We start from the raw sequence: 14,864 nt of genomic DNA on the forward strand, positions 1-14,864 counted from the left end.
AAGGACAAGGCACAACAGACACAAACTGAAACACAGGAAGCTACATCTGAATATGAGGAAAAGCTTCCTTACTTTGAGGGTGACAAAGCACTGGACCAGGCTGCCAGCAGAGCTCGTGGAGTGTCCTTCTCTGGAGATATTAAAAATATGCCTGGATAGGATCATGTGCAGCCTGCTCTACATGAACCTGCTCCAGCACGGGATTGGACTTGATGATCTCCAGATGTCCCTTCCAACCCCAACCATTCTGTGATAGGTGCCCAAGGTCACAACGAGGAAGACAGAATTAAAAAAACCTGTTTAGATGAGAAGACCAGCAGCTCTGAACCAGTGAAAAAGATGTTGGAGTAAGAAATAAGATGCCAAATTTTGCTAACCACCTCTGCTGCTGTCACATGCAAAATTATCAAATCAGATGACCTCTCTGTGCTTTCGTTTCCTCAGCTATGAACTAGGACAGGAATAATTCTTTGTTCTTTGCTTTAAGCATGGCCAAAACCAGTAACACCTGCTGATCCAAAGAAATGGACACAAAACACTGGGATGCATTGAAGTACCATCTCCAGGATCAGAGCAGACTTGATACCAGTCTACTCCCAGCCAGCAGGGGCTGCAATGAAGACTGCAGTAGAATAGACCAGATGAGGCACATTTTCAAAGCTGCATTATAGATTCCAGCAGTGCTGGATTAAATGGTGCTAGATCCATGTCCTAAAGACAGCCCAGTGAAACTGCACTGCCCTCAGGAGTTCCCTTGGAACTGCTGCTCAAGACCTACTCAGGGGGAACAAAATGCTCATGCACAAGGGTGGAATTTGAGGATTTCAACGTGGCATATCAGAGACACTCTGCCAGTACCCTGTGTGCCAGCACACCTCAGTGACAGGAGCCTTCAGGTGTATGCAGAAGACCAGCAAGAGTAGAATTTGAATGTGCTTTTGTACTTTGTATTTACACTCACATTGCTAACACTGTACAACCACTGCTGCACTGCAGCCAGCTTTGTTTCTAAACCCACTCTTTTATAAGCATCCAGTGACAATCATGATTTTCAATGTAAACTGGCAGGAAATGGCATTTAGATCAGAACCTGCAATGTAACAGCCTCTTCCTACAAAAGAAGTCTAATTTTTTTATGACTTATTTTCAGAGTTTTTTCTTTCTTAGTCCTCCTTGCAAGACTTACATTAACAACAACAATTTAATCAATCACAATCTGCAAAGACCTCTTAGGGACACATTCCACAGATCAAAGCAATTCCAACAGAAGGTCATTCTATTGTTTCCCTTTAGCCCTAAGAGCTGGCAATTGCAAAGAAAACATTTCACCTCTTCGTTACCTGAAGAAAAATTCACTATTCACTATTAATACAGAGACAATAAATAATAGATGAATTGAAGAAATACCACAGGCTGTGGGAGAAAAGAGAATACAGGCTTTTCATCACATTCTCCTCATCCATATTTATGAGTCCCTCAGGTTTTCTGGGTAATCTGAATAAATGGATTTTGGATGATATGGGCATGGTAAAAAAACTGCTTTCCATGAAGCAAAGGAATATAACAGTGGACATAACAGAATTAGAGATGCTCATGATATATGTGTAGTTGCATTCATTACAGGAGAGACCACAACATCACTGAGGAGCATTTACCTATGTAACAACTTTAAAATGGTAACAACCCTTCCTATGGCCAGCTGCCAAGCAGAACAGAGCCATAGTGAGGCCCTGATATATATAAACATTAAGTATGGGTAAACATTTTAATAAAAGGGTGCTTTGTGGAAATCACAAAGAGAGAGAATGGATAGAATTAGTAAAAAATGCCTATCAAAGCCTAGGCTGCTTTGAATAGTTGAGGATCTATTTTACATTTTAAATGTTTCATGTATATATACACACATCTCTCAATATGCACCAAAATGGTTAAGAATTACGTATTTGCCAGGACAAACTTTAAAATCTAGAACCAAAAGCTAAAAAGAAAACCAAAACAAACAGCAGGAAAAGAAAACCCAAAAGGAGCCCCAAAGCTAGACACAATGGTGGGCAGAACCCAAGTTCACTTGCAGACAGGGTCAGAAAAGGACTGCATGAAAGCAGCTGCTCACAATACCTAAAAATAGCTTAGCATTCCTTCTTTTTGGTAAAGCTCCACCAGATGCTCCTGGTACCTTCTGGAAAGAGAGAAAGAAACAATTAAAAATCCATCAAGTGAGACAACAGTAAATCAGCATTAACCCCTTCTATTAAATCATAGCCCTTGATGAGCAAGAATGTAAATGCTCTTTGCTCACCCCTGACACTGGGACTCATCACTGCCCACTGCCCCCACGGAGTGAGGAAGCCTCCACCTGAGTCCTTCACTCTTGTGTTAGCAATTAATCAGAGTGTGTCTCACAGGCACCATGGGTGACAGCTGTTCTGTCACCAGGACAGGGACACCCAGCACCTCTCAAACCTCTCTCCACTAGATCCCCAACAGTATTTCTTAATGACTAAAGATGAATTAGAGAGCAGAAGAAAAGGCTATTATCTGCATAAAGGATTCAACCCTACAGAACTAATTTCAGTAGGACCACTTCACTTTGATCTGTTAGTTCGGTTCATTTTCTTCTATCCAGAAAAAAATGCCCTTTCCATCAGGCTCTACACCTGCCTCCACTAAGATGAAGCCAAACTACCACCATGTTTTCTAAATATTAGGAAGTATGGAGGAAACTCAACAACACCCAAGCAATTGTTTAGTGGGGGATTTTATTGTAATTTTTAATTTAAGCTCCATAGCAGAAAACAATAACTTCCAAGAGAGACTAAGTTTCACTACTTTTCCAGTTCAGAATACCTCAAACTACAAGGGAAAACACGACTGGCTGAGGAAATGTCAAAGTCAATGCACTTGCTCCTTAAGCTGTTTATTAAATGGCACCATTAAATCAAATTAAATCAAAAAAGACTCAGTGGCTATTTGGTGCCAACATGATGCATGATGTAGTGTGTAATGTTAGTGTAACTGGCAAGGTTGTTAGGCAACTTTTTTTTTTTTTAATAATAATATTGGGATACAACAGGTGGAGAGAAACCAGCCAAGAACCTGTCAGCCTACAGGGAAAGTTCATGTTCGCCCCTGCCCCTTCGCAGGCAAAAGGGTCACATATTTTGGGTGGTTCCCTTCACCATGTAAATAAAGCTTTGGCCTAAGCAAACTGTTTTAATCATCAGTGAGGTCTTACACATCATAGGAAAATTTTCCATTCTTAGAAAGAGCAGATGCCAACACCCCTTGGCTGCATTTAAGAACAGAATCCATTATTCACATATAAAAGCCCTAGGGAAAAGAGTCAGGATTGCAACTCCAGCAGTTAAAATAAAAATTCCTCAATGAAATGAAAATAACATTCATTCATGAAGTGAAAATAACATTTCTTTCTTTAATGGCACTGGAATTTAACAAGCTGGAAGGAAGTAGCCAGGAATCTATTTTAAATGTATTTTAAATCTTTTTTTTAAAGCAGCAGCAAGAAACAACATAACCCAATTGAAAATACATTATGAATAAATTACACATACTCCAAGGACTCTATTTCCAGAACCAAAAAAATTGGTTTTTCCAGTGCTAGGAAGCTGCCATTGAATTCTGATGTTACCAAGTGTGATATTGTAAAAGTCATTTAGACTAGTGATTTCAAAGAGAAAGAATTCACATGGAGTGTTTGTATTTAACTGAGGCTGGAAATTATTTCAGTTTGTTTTTCCAAATACAAATACATCAGAATTGAAGATGCTCAATACTCCTGAAAAATCCACAACCTGAAAGTCTTTTGACCTTGTCAGAAATCACTGAAAACATTCCCCATTCACAAACCCATTCTTCTTTCTAACATCTGACACGCCCAACAAATGAGAGACATAAGGCATCAGCAGTGGCATTAAATTCCATTTGTGATGCTCCTTGGACAAGGTGACAGAGCAGCCTGTTCTGCTTTCTCCCACTTTTTGTAACACCACCAGCCCTGGATAATATCCAGGAACTCACCACTGAAGGAACCTTTGTGCTTCTCTGCCCAGTGTTTTCAGCAGGGCTGAGGTATCACTCCAGCACCAAGCTAAAGCTCTGCCTGGGAATGAACAGCACCGAGGCAGCCGTACACAAGTCATACGCTACATGAAAGTGGCTGATTTAGAAGTTCTGAAGAGTGTAACTCTGTGGAAAAGTAAAACTAAAAATCAATTTCCTTTATTTAGCTAAGAATCTTACCAGAGGGTGCTCCATAACTTGCACTTGTGCCCATTTCTGATGATTCAGCAGATGCCTCTGGTGCTGAGCTGCCACTGGCAGATGCACCAGCCCTGCTCGAGCCAACAGGCTGAAGATGTGACCCTTATTTTCTAATTGAATTGTGACAAGATACACAACTGATATTTATTCCAAACATCTTGGGAAGCAACCCGGGATTTCTGCAGCAATGCAGTGCATTCTGCAAGGATGATGCCAAGGGAACCACAGGCAGGAATAGAAGCCTCTCTATAAGAATCTTAAGACAGCATATCCAATGCCTTTGGCTTTACTGTATCATACACCATTAAAATCTTGGCTTCCAAAACCACAATGGAGCACGTGCCAGACACTTCATAAAACACTTGATGTTTCACATTGCTCAAAGGAAAACATGGATATCACTTAAGAAGTAAATAGTCATGGCCAAAAAAAAAAAAAGTCCACAGCTAATAAATGAGGAATCCTGGCTAAGAGCCCTATTAGATGATGCAATATTCACCTGCACTGTGTAGTCAAACCCTGTTTCCTGCCACATGACCCAGAGCACCAGTGCATTGCCACCTTGCAGCACAGAGCCAGCCCCTCTGGTGCATCATGATTCACCAGGAGAAAAGCAGGAACCACTGAACTTCTTCAATCAAAGGGTTTGCAACACCAAACAGTTGGGGTATTTGTTTCTCCATTTTGGAGTCTTTCAGCCTAATTTTTATGAGGAAAGGAGTTAATGAGGCCTCATTTCAATCCCAGTTTACCTTAACATACCGGAAGAAAGTTATATACAAGGAAAGCTGACAGGATTTCTGCCCACCTGCCTCCAGATAGCATTTTCATGAGTGTTAAATTCAGTCAGAAGAACCATTGCTAAAACCAGAGTAGGCTCTCCAAAAACTCAGTTAACAGACAGAAGGAAAATGTTGGTATTGCCCTTAGAAGGAAAGGCAATTCTAAAGTATAACAAACATCTTTAACAATCTCATCCTGGAAGACATGCAATCCATCTCACTGTAATTCTGATAAAATATGAATAGTCCTCTACTGGAAAGAAGATCAGTGGTCAGGGCCCTTCACATAACTCAAGGCCTTCATCACCCAGGGGAAGTATTGCTGTAGAATGAGGAACAAGGATTCTAACCCACTCCAAGCAGCTATTTTAAGCCTTCTAAACTGCCAATAGAGCCAGAGCTTATGGGAGAGTGAGCTATAAGCAAACCCAGTGCCCACTCGGGTCAGAAGTAATTTACAGTCCTTTAAAGATGCCAGACAAACCACAGACAAACAGAGGTTAGGAAGCACAGGCAGTAAGTGACCGCTGACATGCAGTGACAGTATGGAAGAACAGTGAATATAAGGTTGTATGTGCACATCGATGTGTGGGGAAAGGCTAAAGGAGGGGCAGTGTATGTCTCTAGAATCCAGCCAATTAATTTAAGCCATGCTTAAGATCCCAGACCAAGTCAGGGTTTAACTGTAGAGGTATCTTAGGATGAAAAGTAGTCCTGTCACCGTGAGTGCTGTCAACCGCATATAAAAAGTAGATCTCAGAAACTCTGAGCCAAATCTGAGTCAAATCCAGTAATTGTACACTTGAAAGGCAGGTTTCAGAAAGGTATTTAGCTATGTACAGTATGCACATAACATGCAGACAGTATGTATGTGATGCACAGAAACAAGATGTGAAAAAGAGCAGCGGAAGTCAGAAAGGAGCTACCTTTAAGACTCTTTAGGGCTTTTGATTCATCTCAGAGCTGAAGCTATAGGGATCCAAGCACCTGCATTTGATATCCAGCCCCAAATCTGAATGTGTGCATTTCAGTCACTCAGGACCTGGTCTATGTCTGAAATGCAGTACCCAAATGAGCACAAGAGACACAAGAACTGCCGGGGTAGTTCTTTGGGAAGCCACAGTCTCACCTCTACCACGTGTCGTTTCAGATGCAGATAGACACACTGTCCTGTTTTCCGGTAATGCCTTTCGATGTGTTCCCTTCCAAATCCCAGAAACGTGTTCATGCACACATAGAGACCTCCTTCAGAATCCTACAAGGAATGACACAAACAGTTACAGCAGGGAAGGAACTGGACAGGACAGAAAGGACCCAGCACACAGGAAAAAACTCCAAGAATTGCAGACCCTTTCTGTTATCAGGTGTGCACTTAAAATATGGCTTTCATAGCATATTTGGTGTTTACACTATCAGTCCTCTAAGAAACTTCCACATCATATCATATATCATAACACATCATTCCACAGCCTACAGAAACTCTCTGAAATGAGTTACTTTGCAACTACACATTAGTGAGCATCCAAGTTGGAGGTCTAGAAGTTAGTCTTGGAAAATTCCACTTGAGTGCCCAATCCACAGAGGTTCAAAGGCACAGAAATTTGTAAAACACAGAAATAAGCACAAGCATTTATTTGAAATAGCAGAATTTCTTGTGGGCATTTGATTGCAAGATCATTGCAAACCAGAAGCACAGCAGAGCTGATGGTCCAGGGACTCTGCCACAACTTCTACAACTGATCACAACCTTGTCTGAAAAAACAAGATCTCAAGTGACCTCATGGCTCTTAAAACTGGCTAACAAAAACTTGGCAAGTGTTTTGTATACATTCTTCAGTATCTATCAGGGATTCTCTCCATTCGTGCAAGCACAGAGCTTGGAGACAAGGGTGTTACAAAGGAAATATAAAGATATATACTCCTGGTGCTGATCACAAATGCTGATATTTCAGTAACATAACCTGGCATCACTTTTTGCTCACCCTAGAGCTGGGTGTTGATGCTCGCTGTTACCAGGGTCTTGTTCAATTTCAACACCACTCTAAGTTCTCTCCTACATCAGACTGCCAGGAGGACTTTCAGTCATTTGCTCATTGGTGTTGGATCAATTTTTTCAAGCTCTCTAACATGTATTGTTTTGAGTAGGTGGTGCATAACAAAGATTGAGCCTTTCAGAAGCTCTGTGACCTTCCTTCTATTGTGAGCGTGTTTGTGCTGTTGGATAGCACAGAACATCTCGTGTTAAATTCCCCAAAGAACAACACAAATTACACTCATTTACAGGCACCTCAGAAGTAAATTATAAATATATATATGAAAGTAAGGATCATTATCTTCAGAAACAAGTCATATTAGACACATACATGCTGTCTGCTCTTCTATCCTGTACTCCAAATCCTTCTGCATTACCTCTTTCTGTGAGAAAGTCATGGACGTGTCCTCTACAAGAGGATCCTAGAGGTACCCAGTCTAAATAAAAACATACAGTGTTGTCACCCTAGGGTCTCAGGAACTTTGTTTAAAGTTTTGTTTTCTTGGAGATCATTCTCTCTTTTTCTGGATGGAATCCAAGAGACCACTGAACCATTTCTGAGGCAGCCTATGACAACAATCTGACACTTTCAGTATAGGAGCTAAATGTAGAGTCTGAGTAAGTTAGTTGTGGTTACTGACAAAACAGTTGTTTCTCCAAGAGAACACAGGCAGAGTGTTCTCTCCCACAGCTTGGAAAGAAGTGGACAGACAGTTCAAAAGCCTAAAAGGTCACAGTAAAACAGGGCCCCGTGTGGAAAAGACACCTTTGTAGATGGCTGAATAAAGGATAGGCCCCAGTTTGGTGCTCATAAAACACTCAGCTGTGATCTAAGACAAACTTTGTGCTGGTTAATTTAACCCTACTGAGCAGACAAACAGTTCTGGAAGGAATGATATTTTACACAGTCTGTGATATGTAAATCTTTGTATTTGACATTCATTTTAGATATGTGTGAAAGTTTATGCTGGAGGAAGGCAGCTTATCTGAAGTACTGGAGTCACTATTTTACACCAGAAAAGCCTAACTTGTTCTGACAGACAAAACCGGGGGGGGGGGGGGTATTTTTCCCCCCCACTCTTGCTTGAGGATGCAGCAGACATGTAGTGTGAAGTTTAGGATAATGTATAAACGTTCCTTTTCCTTATTACTCCAATGTAAAGACATTGTTGGGGCAGAAGCTTGTATTTGCTCAGGCTCCATCACTGCCCAGAAGGCCACTCAAGAGCAGATTAGTCTTCTCACCTTCTAAGCAGAAGGAAAAGGGATTGCTCCTCATTTCTTCCTGTTCTTTGCTGCTAAGGTAGTCATGGTATGCCAGGTGCTTTATGCACAAAGGGAAACACACAGTCCACACCAGGGAGAAAAGTATTAAAAAAAAAAAAAAAAGCTGCTCTTACTTATTTAGACAACAATTCATGTTTTGAGGAAGGAAAGAGGCAGAGAATGCACAGTGAAAGAGAGGTAAAATGCACCAGTTGCTCCCTCTCAGACCTCAAAAGCAGAGCAAGGAAGCTGGTGGGTGAGAGGTCTGGCAAACACAAGTGCCAGTCCATGAGGACACAGAGAGAGAGATCACCCCCTCATTTCACACTGCTCGTGGCACCAGACACCAGCAGCTTTCAAACACCACTAACCTGATCAGGATTTGACCTAATGACCTCCATGCCATTACCAACACTCATGAACCATTTAGATCCCTCAGGGAAATTCAGGGTTTAGCAATTCCAGCTCCTGAGGTGGCTCAGACAACAATGACTTTACACAAACACGAGGGCTGTAGTGATCTCCTAACATGGCAAACAGTTCCAGACTCAGGGACAGTGCCTCATGCACAAGTGTTTGCTTTACATCCTCTGGAACAATGGCAAAATTTGCTAATACAGTATCACAGAAGAGATTAAAATGGCACCTTGAGTCTCCACAAGTCTCCATACCCAAATATGAAGAATGAAAAGCTCGTCCATCCTGTCATATATAAAGTAAAATGTGCCAGTTATGACACAGGGTCACTGGCTCCTCTGTGCCTTCTGTCCTGGTTTCCAGGAGAGTGTTTCCCTGCAAAATTCATGCATACAGGACTGCTACAGGCTCTGCTCAAGGTGTCTGCTCATCAGCAGTCACCATTAATTACACTGGCTATGGTCACAAGAGTCTTGCTGTGTAACTACAATCCACTCTGTAATATATTTGGAAAAGTTACAGGACCACCCCTAACCTACACACTTTGCACTGGATCCCACAGAGTCTAACTAAATGACACATATTTTATTTCAGGACAAGCTTAAAAAGAACAACAGATGTTTTGGCACTTAATAGTCTTCTCAACAACACATAATAGTTTACAATGAGGAATAAAAAGACAGCCTGTCTCTCTGTCATGTACAGTGAAACAAGGAGGAAAAATAAAAACACAGCAAATCACAGACAACCAACTGAACACTAAAGGACACAGAGATGGCTCCAGCAAACAAAAAGTTCATTTTCAAGTTTCCACTGCAGTAAATGTAGTTACTTCTGGGAAGAGGAGGGGGAACCAACACAAAAAATGTGTGCTAAGGCCAAGAACATATCTAGTCACATTCAAAAGAAACATGGGGTATGAACAGTGGCATGTCTGCCTTTTAGACAACTGTCCTCTGTCACCCAAAGGTGGCAAGAAAATAATGGTGACTAAAGAAAAGTAGAAAAGGAATAATAAGAGAGTAAAATTGGGCATCAGGTAAAAAAAGGATCAGAGGGAGAAGCAATGGAATCAGAATAAGGAATGGGAAGATGCTGACATACACAAGCATCCATGTCAAAATATGTACAAGCAGTGAGGAGGAGCCATGTACTACTGGAACTGCTGAAAGACAAGAGACATGGGAAAAGAAGACCTGGGTTGGGCAGAGAAAGAAAGGACAAAGGACCTGGAAGTAGGAGATAAATTACAGGGCTTCCTGTAACTGGACTGGGCTGGACTGGACTTGAAATAACAAAAGAAATCCTTCTGCTGCTCTTCCTTCACAAAAGCACTGTATGGCACTGGATAGCACTGGATATTTCCCTACAAGCAAATGAATTCACACATGCCTAACAAGATTTCTGGAACCTCTGTTGTAGCTCCTAAATGCGCACATGGATAAGGCCAATCCAGTACAGCACTTAGAACATTTCCTGGGAAGAAAAAAGCTGTGTGGGCCAGTCAGCCAGTAAACCAAAGCCAAACCACCACTGCCAAGAGGTGAATCAATGGCTCACACCCATGTATAAATCACAGGTGGACTCCAGAGCAGGGCATATGAATTCCAAAGCAGTGTCTTGGACAAGTCACATGCACAGGCAGGATCAAGGCTTCACAGCCAGTGAGCAAATACAATGGCAAAACTAACACTGGGTCAGGAGTACTTCTAACCTGCAACCAGGAAGAGAGAACTTCACCATCCATCACCACTGTTTGGGGTCAGTTTATCCAGGTGCAGGCTGTGTGAGCCACTGGCAGAGGTGTCTGAGATCCACCACGGCTGATTGCCAAGCTCCAGCCCAGTACTGCAGCCCCAGCAGTGTCACCTGGCACTGCTTCCACAGCCCCTTAGATTTTGGGGTTTTACTTTGTGCAGAGCCGTGGATGTACAACTCTGTTGGTCGCAAAAACAGTGCTGTGCTTCCAGAACAGAAAAGCTGGGGTGAAGAGCTGAGAGGAAAACTTATGCAGCAATTCAGCAGAGCTCCAGCACTGTTCATTCGTCTGCATCTCCATATTTATCCTCTGACTCTCCGGGTACCTCAGAATTCAAGTCTCTCTGCTACCCAAGATATATCAGTCCATCATCACTCTGGGTAACAGGATGGTCAGTCACACATAAAGAGGAAAAGGCTAGTAAGATCCAAATTTAAATCAATCCCAAGGAAATGCACAATGCACACAGACACTGGTTGTTCTCCCAAGCACCATAGTTATTTCCCATGTGTCAGACACTGCAGGCACAACCTCTACTGCTGTTACCATTCTCCAACTTTAGAAGACCAGTGAGTTAACTGATGAGAACCAGTTGAGTGTTTTGGTGCACTCCCAGCCAGCAAAACACCTGCCCATGTGACAGCTTTGGTATCTCCCTGTCAAGCAACAGTACCACACTGCTCTGACTTTTCAGGTGATCACCCACCACCAGGCAATTCACTGGAGGTCATTTTGCACCTAGGCCAAAATCCTTGTCTGGAATATTCCCTTTGTCTTGGTGTGTTCAGTCCTCTTGTTTCCTCTCTGCTGCTCCCATTCCATCAATAAAAATAAGATCCAAGCCTACCCCTTACAGACACAGGCCTCAGTGACTTTCTGGTTTTCCTCAAGGAATATTGACCAAAGGAACTGCCAGACAGGAGGTGCTTATTTCTAGAATGTTTTATGCAACACAATCACCTATATCCATTACACACTCCAGACCCTCAAGGATTTCAGTCCCAACTGCACAACAGCAGAGCATCAGCTCAGTTCAGCCTTTGGGAATTGTCCCAACATAACCATTACAGATCTCCCGAGCCACAAAAATGAAGTCAGCAAGATTCACAAAGGAAGCTGTTGTCAGCAGCAAGGTTTTCCAGTGGAGCAAAGCCAAACTTTCCGCTGCTCAAACAAACAGAGCCCTGCACTCTACAGGGCCAGACTGCCTGGTCCTGTCACCGTGTTGGGCTCATGAGCTCTGCTGGGGTTGCCGCCACTGCCCTTCATGGGGAAGGTTTCGGAGCACATCCATGTGCAGTATCCATAGCTCACACATAAGCCTTTTTATACTCCAGTTTGTATCCCTTTTCCAGATGTTGTCTCTCCCCCAGATGCATCACTCTCATGACCAGTGACAGGACCTGACGGAATGGCCTGAAGCTGTGTCAGGGGAGGTTTAGGCTGGATATTAGGGAAAGGTTTTTCACTCAGAGGGTGGTTGGAAACTGGAACAGGCTCCCCAGGAAAGCAATCACAGCCCCAAGCCTGACAGAGCCAAAGAAGTGTTTAGACAACAGTCTCAAGCACATGGTGAGATTCTTGGGTTGTCCTGTGCAGGACCAGGAGTTGAACTCGATGATCTTCATGGGTCTCTTCCAACCCAGTGTATTCTGTGACTCTCTAATTCTGTGATAAATGCTCAGAGGTCTTTGAGACTAGGATCACATTAAAAGGTGGAACTTCCAAAGCTGACTACTGTAATTCTAAAAAAATAATAGTACAACAAAAGATTATTATATAATACAACCTTTGTATCTTCTGCATTCTACTGAAGACAATGTCAGGCTCATCCATCAAAAGATGAAGAGGAGTCACAGTGGACAAAATAGGAGAGAAGAAACCTACAGCACAGTGTTGGAGATGTGGAAAAAGCCACCAAGAGGCACGACTGCACCTCAGATCTGACTTCTGCAAGGTACAGGACTTTGTCAGCCAAATTGCAGGGTAGTGGTTGGCTCCCATAGCTGCTGGGTCAGTCCCTGGAGGACGCAATACTCAACACTAGGCCAGGCTTGTGTTTTGTAAGCAGTCTGCCTTCCCTCCCTCCTCAATTCCTGTACAAAGAAATGGCTAACTGGAGTAGGAGCCCTCATCAGAGAAACACAGTTTTTCTAGAAGACACCAAAAAAACTCAAAAAAGTAATTAAAATGTAACCCATAACCAGCATATTTTCTCATCTTATGAGACAAGCAAACTAAAAAGTGTCACTAGGTCTCTTAAGTGCACAGAAATTTGCCTCCTGTTCCTGCCAGCTTTCCTGGGACCAATCCTAGTATGTTCTGTTGGAAGTAGGCCAAATCTAAGGACATGAATTTCTCATCTGTTTATGGTATTTCTAACAATACCACCTTTCTGACAAGATCACCACACTACAGTTAATCCACGTGGAAAAAATACACTAAACAGCCACCTGTACTTGCAGCTCTCACTTCCAAAGGCTCTCAGCTAATGACTCTCATTGTAGCACAAAGGCGACATTGTTCCCAGGTCTTCATCCAAGGAAGATTTAAAACTCATGGGAAGGAACCTCAACCTGTTTTGAGAACAATCAGTGAAGCTGCTGATATCCACTGGAACGTTCCCTATTCAAACCCAGAGGGGATGACACAACTGACAGTGACAAGCAGGGCAGCAAAACCCACATCTCACTGCCACGTTAAGCTCTGCACAGCTGGAAGTAGAAGAGGGAGCTACTCACTCCCAGTACCTCCCAGTACCTCGTTTTCTCTGGCACCCTCTGAGAGCAAAAGCTCTGATTTTGAACACTCCACTCTGCTTGGTCCTTGCAAATTTGCTGCAGCACCTTTCTCTACAATAATAAAATTACTCTGTACCTTAACGCTCACAGGTCTGATGGTTTTCAGTGTATTTTAAAGATCACAACACATCCACACAGGAAAAGGATTAATATACAATTAATATAGCTAAAGACACTTGAGTGTAGAGCTGCTGCATGACCAGGTACGACATGACTCGCTGAAGTTAAACTGTAGCAAGGAGCATATTTAACATGGCAAAATGAGTAGATGTGAGGAAATACTGAGAAATATTCTTAAAAGAGAAAAAAATTCCTCCAGCAATAATGCAATCTGGAATTTTAGCATGGCTAACAAAACCAAGAGTGTGTTTTTTTAAATTCTTGAACATTATAACAGGGCTAACAAATAGTGTGTCTTCTTTCAAAAACAAGTACCTCAAGAGGAAGAGGCTCACTTAGGTAACCTAAGATAACCTAAGAAGGTAAGTCACAAAATCAACCTAATACAAAACATAAACATCTCCCTTTAGCCAAGGAACAACCTGTCTGTTTCCTTTCACTGTCTGTCTGAATGAAAAACTGCAAAAACACAGCTTTGTTACTTTCAGTTTGAAAATGACAGCGTTTTACCCTAGAAAGCGCACGTTACATTTACCCCGTAGAATCACCATCCTAGAAACCATATCCAGGTATCTGTTAGATTATATGGGAATTTAAAATAAAATCTGAGCAAATCTTTCGCTCAGCTAAACTGAGGAGTGGTATGGGCTGAAAAGCTGGGGGGAAACAACAGAAACTGAGACTGCTTTTATTTTCACTGGTACTGCATAAATTCAGCCAAGCCTTTTGCCCAGTGAATGCCCATAACACAATTTAAACAAGAAGTTTTCACATTGGAGGGCAACATTTTTCAAAATCTGAAATCTCTTCCTGATAACATCAAAAGGATGAAAAATTCTTTGGTTAAAAAAAAAAAAATCATACATGCTGCTTCCCACTCCTTTTGCTTTTATCCATAGTTTCTGTTAAGTTTGGCTCAAATCTTTGATATTTTGTTCAAACAGCTTTTGCTGCGTTCAACTGAGACTTGTTGCAGGGGGTGGTGATTGTTTTTTAATCTGTAGCAGTATTTTCTATCCCTTCCTACTTGTTATCAGAAACTTTTTATAAACCATAACATCGGAGAAGCCTGAAAGTGTGACTAAAAACACCAACCATGTGTTCACCCAAGCAGAAATCTGAAGGAAAGAATGTGGTATATTGATTCTCCCCCGCCAAAACCTTCTTAAGCATATAATGCAATTATCGCCTCTGCGGTGGAGTCCGATTTGGCAGTTCTAATCAGCCCAACTCCCAGTACAGTCAGGGCTGCTGGGTGACACTTGAGATCTGAAGAGTGTGGGTAAAAATAACCTCTGTTCAACAAGACATGATGAACACCAGACAGCTGAGTCACCTTTAAAACCAAGTCTGATTTTCTGTATTTAAAGGAATTATCGAAGAGAAGGGGAATTATCAAATAGAAG

General features: G+C 42.1%; 1 protein-coding gene across 1 annotated transcript in view; it reads right to left on the reverse strand.

Moving 5' to 3' along the window:
* USP13 (ubiquitin specific peptidase 13) overlaps positions 1 to 14,864 on the reverse strand; it is a 50,650-nt gene that overhangs the window by 34,604 nt on the left and 1,182 nt on the right. Inside the window, exons 2-3 of the mRNA XM_069025003.1 lie at positions 6,193 to 6,318; positions 2,119 to 2,179 (exon numbers count right to left, since the gene is read on the reverse strand). Of these exons, the coding sequence (XP_068881104.1) occupies positions 2,119 to 2,179; positions 6,193 to 6,318 (187 nt within the window). The remainder of the gene's footprint in view (positions 1 to 2,118; positions 2,180 to 6,192; positions 6,319 to 14,864) is intronic.

This window comes from Aphelocoma coerulescens, chromosome 9, assembly GCF_041296385.1.
Source record: "Aphelocoma coerulescens isolate FSJ_1873_10779 chromosome 9, UR_Acoe_1.0, whole genome shotgun sequence".
NCBI classification, from domain to species: domain Eukaryota; kingdom Metazoa; phylum Chordata; class Aves; order Passeriformes; family Corvidae; genus Aphelocoma; species Aphelocoma coerulescens.